A 5,677-nucleotide genomic window follows, 5' to 3' on the forward strand; every position below is an offset into this window, starting at 1 on the left:
CTATTGACAAGTCTACAAGCACGAGGCATTTTGCGTTGATTCGTCATGCCAATTTTGTTGAAAGATATGAAAATGGAGTTACGTAGCTTTCTGGAAGTTTTCTTTATGGAAATACGGTTCTCAAACATATGCTATGGAAGCCTTTTTTTCCTGCACAAGGTAGGTTAGATGCATAGTTGCTGTACTTTATGCTGAAGATTAATTTGTGCTACTCTACTCCATAGTCGATCACCACACTACACTTTTCATCGTCAGCACTTGTACAGCAATTAGAAGATACCAAACATGTTGGTTTATTATCGGCTATACTGCCGTGATACGCATAACAGTCCCACCTGCATAGGAAACCCATAGCAAATGGGACTGTTATGCGGATCACGGCAGTATAGCGAACCCCGAAATGGGTGTTAGGGACGTGACCATCATTTGAATACGGCGATTTGCGAAGAAACAATGGTCCACTGTGTCAGAGATACGCGCACAACAGCAAGGATAAGGCCCACGACACTCCATGCGCGACTAGCATATTTTAGTACTGCCAGCCATTCAGTCCTTGGCATTGAGAACCTTGACTTGCAGACTCCTGTCCTCAGCCGCCTCTTACGACATGGGAGCAAGAACACAGTGGATTAATTTTAGGTTCAGATATTTCAACCCGTCGGATGCCACACGGCCTATGGGCTGATTTTGTCCTGAGAAAGATAATAGACAGTTATCAACCTCCTATTGGCCACAGCTACAGGTGTTATTAGTTGTCTCTTACGATATGGACACAAAAACTTTCAACTGGCGGAAGAATTTTACCAACCCCTCAACAACAACCGCTGACGTTAAGCGCCTTTTCTTTTTCAGTAACGCATTTTATTAATTTCTGACTCTAAATTAGAAACAGAAATAATAAAAACACAGCTCGAATTTCGCAAAAACTATTTATTATCCACTTTTTCACGTAAATATTTGGAAAGCCACAATTAGAAAGCAAACGTTTCTATCTTTCGACTCAACCCTGTATTGCGGGCAGTTTAAAAATTTCGATAGTAAAATTGTACATTCATCTATGAACAGGTAGGTAAGTTTACGTACAAAATTGTAAAATAATTTACTTCTCCGAAATACTCGTATAAGTATCACATTTTCTTATGTTACCTGTTTCGTCGTCAATAACATTCAGCGTGTAGACTTACATACAATTTGAGCATATTGTAGTGTAAATCCATACATATAAGTAATATTTCAAACACTTAAATTTACTATTACACAATCTAAAATATCAGACTCAACTGTGATTGTCGACAGCAGACGATTTGCCATCCCCGTGCATTCTATTGCTGTTTAACTTCTCCATTTCGGTGGGATCCGCCTTTTCTGGATCCTTATTTCTGTTTAAAGTAAGCAGCTCCTGGCCAGACATTGGATTTTCATAGTTCGATGGCGTTAATCGTTCTCTACAAAGCAAAAAGAGTTCGTTCAATTACTAGGAATGAAACAGTTATACCATCCGACTCACCGTACGAACCACAACCATAACATGGTCCCTGCCATCATAACAGCCGTAGAACCAAACGTCCAATACAGTCCCAATTTGGTGTAAATCGTGGACAAAAACACCGGTCCCATTGCTCGAGACAAGCACCCCGACCCTGTCATAAGTCCCATCCACGTTCCCTGTGGCCTTGGTCCAAGAATCTTCGAGAAGATGGTTGTAATCAGCGTCACTCCAATAGGGTAGCCGACCGCCGTGAAGGCATATCCCACTAAAAACTGTGTGATTGTCATTCCCTTCGTTGTTTTACACCACTCCTGGGTAGGGGGACAGCCCAACAGATCCGTTTCTGTCAATGCATCTTCTGCACTAGCGGGATTGATCTCGAAATCAACGCGTGTTAGGTTCGAAAACACCTCCGTAAAATTAGAACTATAAATACTCGATTCAGCATGCATTTCCAGGGCTAACGTCTCGTTTTTGAGAATCGCCAGCTTTGGAGGACTATCACCCATCGGTATGTACACTGCGCGACCAAGAACCATCAGAAAGAACCCTCCCCAGAGCAAAACACTAGGCTCGGGGAACTTTTTACACAATGGTCCTATGAGAACGAAGGTAGCACTGGCCACAATCGCCCCCACGGCCATAACCCAAGCCATGTAATACAAAGCTTCTGCTTTGGTCCACGCAAACATGTCCATGGTAAGTGGGGTCGCTAATCTGAAATTGTTGGAAGATTGTTTTTGGTACCCTTACACAATATTTAGTAGATACTCACGTTTCTAAGAACACGAAATTGAACACAAGTATGAAGAAGGCCAGAATTAATGACCACGCAGATACATAATCGGGTTTGATAGCTTTCCAGGTTTCCTTCTCACTTTCTACGCCCTGTTTAACCATTGCTTCTCTAGCAGCGATACGTCTTTCTTTGAATATACATGGTAGAAAGAGGCAAAAGTTCATGATACCCATCAGCACGTTGATCCATCCGGTAGCGGTGTACATGTTGAGATGTAAAGTATTCTTCAACAGTGGGTATCCACGATCACCGAGCGGTGTAACTACTCCCTGTAGCGCAGGTCCAACTATAAACCCTAAGGTCTGTGCCAGGGAAACCATCGATACCGCTCCTGTACGCTCTTTTAATTTAGTAGCTGCCGATAAATACGATCGACACACAGCAATACTGGAAGAACTAACTCCGATCAAGAAGCGTGAATACAGCATCCAATACTTTTGATGCGATGTGAATAGCTCCAGGGTAGAGTACAATCCACTGGCAATCGAGAATAACGCTAATGAAAACAATAGTGGCAATCGGATTGAGCCTAGCTTATTACTCCACAGACCAACTAGCGGACTGAAGATCATCTGCCCCACTGGGTTGGCACTAACGATCCAACCCATGAACCCTTTACCTGCGTCGGGATCTAGCTGAAAAACGGAACGTTCAGTTTATAGTATGTACACTCCATAGCATAACTTGAACTAGTCACATACACACCTTGTCCAGATAGGGCCAAACACCGGTCAAAATAATACTAAACCCGAGGGAGATCAAGAACATCGTGTAGTAGATGATCCGAATAGAGTTCCATCGAGCTGTATACTCCGCTGCTGTCTCCAGTCCATCGGCCAAATCTTCCGGTGTCGGCCGTTTGATCAGGCATCGCTTCAGGAAGTCCATTGTGATTTCGTCTGTGGATAAAATGTGTGAAGAAAAGAACATGTCTGCTTATTAGTTCACTCGTTGAAACGGTTAATAGATTTTCATAAGATGAAGTGGGTAATGTTTAAGGATACCATTACTTTTTTTAAATACTTGATTTTTGCATAAAAATGATCAAAACAAAAATCAAGCCAAGACTGAAGAGATCAAGCGGAGATGATGTTCTGGGATGCCACAGACCTGTTTAATCCAATAAATTCTAGTGCGCAATGTAATCGCGGGCAACATTCAATAAGCCAAAAAAACTTTTGTTGATGCAGGTTAGTATCGCATAATTTATTAGCGAAACGCGATCAACAAACGCCGCCAAATCTATTCATCTGCGGTGGTTCAAAAATAGAACCGGTAAGACAGCAGCTCAATATCGTGCAGTCCACCATCACTGCGCATTTTTAGTATCATTTGATGTGATTGTTGACATTACTTGCGATTCGCTTCATACCAACACCACTTACAGCAGCGTTTCGTCTAAAACATCTGTGGTACACAAGTCCAGCCAGTAAACAACGAATGAACGCAGCAGTCTCTGTAATTTATCGTCTCACTCGATCAAGTTAGCCGATTTGCAATTGAATTCGCAGCATTAATTCAATCAATTTCCATATCGAAGTAATAAACGGGAGGGATCGTTTGGCGCAGAATTGTCATTAATCGTCTTGAATCAAATTACTAATTGATTGGTTGGTGTTTGCTGTGATTTTTAGATCAACGTCATCGCGGATAATTCCCCTACGTTGGGATTTTATACCATACGGACGATATCACACTCCGATCGCCAATGTACAAGTTCTTATACAGCAATAATCCTTCTGTTTCTATATTCGGCACACGTCCTGACTGCCTATTACTGAGAATATGTGACTACAATCTAACTCAAAACCAGTTCCATCGATTTGGCTACACATGCTTCATCGAAACGAGCGAGGGCATCACCCTGATAGATTACTGATAACATTTATCGTTCAAGCAAACGATTCACAAAAATACCAACAAGCCCTGAATATGTTCGTTTTTACACCACACTCAGAGCTACTATCACGATTTCAGTCGAATTTTCGATGTCCGCAACTAGTCCATTGAAGAAAAATAAAAGTGTACTTACCTACCACTAAAAATAACTACTCTTCACTTTTGTTCTCCCTCTGTAACTCAGGGTAGCACTGAGTTTATCTTATTTTAATCATTACTGAGCAATCTAAGCCTACGGAAGATTTCATTTGGTGTTGCTGCTTTGCGATTAAATTATCTTCGTCATCGTGAACGTGACAGCTAAAAAGAGCGAAAATCAGCAAAAATAGATAACAAAGACGGAAGAGTTATGTATGTTTTGTGGAAAACAAAAAAAAAATTAATGTCAAATTACAATCTACTGTACAACTCAGCACTACCAGCGCAACTGATACGAAACGATGAGCGACGGCTCTGGTGTCGGTGTGAAGAGAGAAAACAAACGAAATCACTAACGTGTGTAGTACGGATGGTAGCACGCGCGCCAACCTACACACGCAACCGTTGCTTTCAGCGCAGAGACAGCTGAGTTCAATCACATTCTGCTTTCCGCTGCTGTTGCTATACTTCGCCGATGCACTCTTTAACAAACAGTGCAGCGATTATCACCTCGTCACCCATTGTTGAAAGTGTTCGTGAGCTAATTCAACCGCAACCGAGAGCTGGTGGCTGTTTCCTTTCGTATAATGTGACAGAACGGACTGGAGATATTTTTTTATATTTATTTTATTTGCATTTTATATAAAAACTTAACATGATTTCTTTCAAACATTACCATTTTATGTTTTTTAGCCTGTTGAATGAATATGTGAAGTATATTTTTTAGAACCAATATCAAAGTGAATATCGAAAAATCAAAGTCAGCCACTGCACTTTTAACGCTTTTTCCGAGGCCCGGATGGCCGAGACTCATATACCAATCGATTCAGCTCGACAAATCGGAACAATGTCTGTATGTGCATGTGTGTCTGTAATTATCTCAGCAATGGCTGAACCAATCTTAACGAAATAGTTTCAAATGAAAGGCCCAATGTGACCATTAGATGCGATTATTTTTGTTTTTGAATATGTTGTTTACTTTCTGAAACATGGGTGATTTTGTCAAAACCGACAGGTTTTAAGCATGTAACTTTCAAACAAAGCATTTTAGTCAGACTATGTGGAAGATTATAAAAATACCTTTCTAACAAAGCTGTAGATTGTCAAAATCCATTAACGAACGGTGACGATATAAAATACTAAATATATTTTGTTCTTCGCGTACCAATTTTCAATAACTTAAAATGAAACCATAAAGAGTATTACTTCGACGATTTTGAATATCGGGGTATGAAAACACATTTAAATACATGAGACAAAATATTTTAAGTTATTTGTTTGTCTTATACAGTGCGTTCACGAACAGTAATGTACAGTAACAAAACCATAATTTTCACTGTGATAGTACGGTA

The 5,677-nt window shown here is 40.6% G+C and overlaps 1 protein-coding gene across 2 annotated transcripts; it reads right to left on the reverse strand.

The window, feature by feature from the left end:
• Positions 1 to 910: 910 nt before the first annotated feature.
• LOC131691048 (major facilitator superfamily domain-containing protein 8-like) lies at positions 911 to 4,666 on the reverse strand. 2 transcript variants are annotated; one of them, XM_058977202.1, is made up of 6 exons: positions 4,582 to 4,666; positions 4,321 to 4,487; positions 2,994 to 3,187; positions 2,265 to 2,923; positions 1,508 to 2,206; positions 911 to 1,445 (listed from the first exon to the last, which is right to left on the reverse strand). In XM_058977202.1, the coding sequence occupies exons 3-6, from the start codon at positions 3,174 to 3,176 to the stop codon at positions 1,277 to 1,279; spliced, it is 1,710 nt and encodes a 569-aa protein (XP_058833185.1). In that variant the 5' UTR covers positions 3,177 to 3,187; positions 4,321 to 4,487; positions 4,582 to 4,666; the 3' UTR covers positions 911 to 1,276. The 2 variants fall into 2 exon arrangements, with proteins under 2 accessions (XP_058833185.1, XP_058833186.1); XM_058977203.1 differs by lacking the exons at positions 4,321 to 4,487; positions 4,582 to 4,666 and having other exon boundaries at positions 2,265 to 2,919; positions 2,994 to 3,134.
• Between the last annotated feature and the right edge of the window lie 1,011 nt (positions 4,667 to 5,677).

This window comes from Topomyia yanbarensis, chromosome 3, assembly GCF_030247195.1.
Source record: "Topomyia yanbarensis strain Yona2022 chromosome 3, ASM3024719v1, whole genome shotgun sequence".
Taxonomy (NCBI): domain Eukaryota; kingdom Metazoa; phylum Arthropoda; class Insecta; order Diptera; family Culicidae; genus Topomyia; species Topomyia yanbarensis.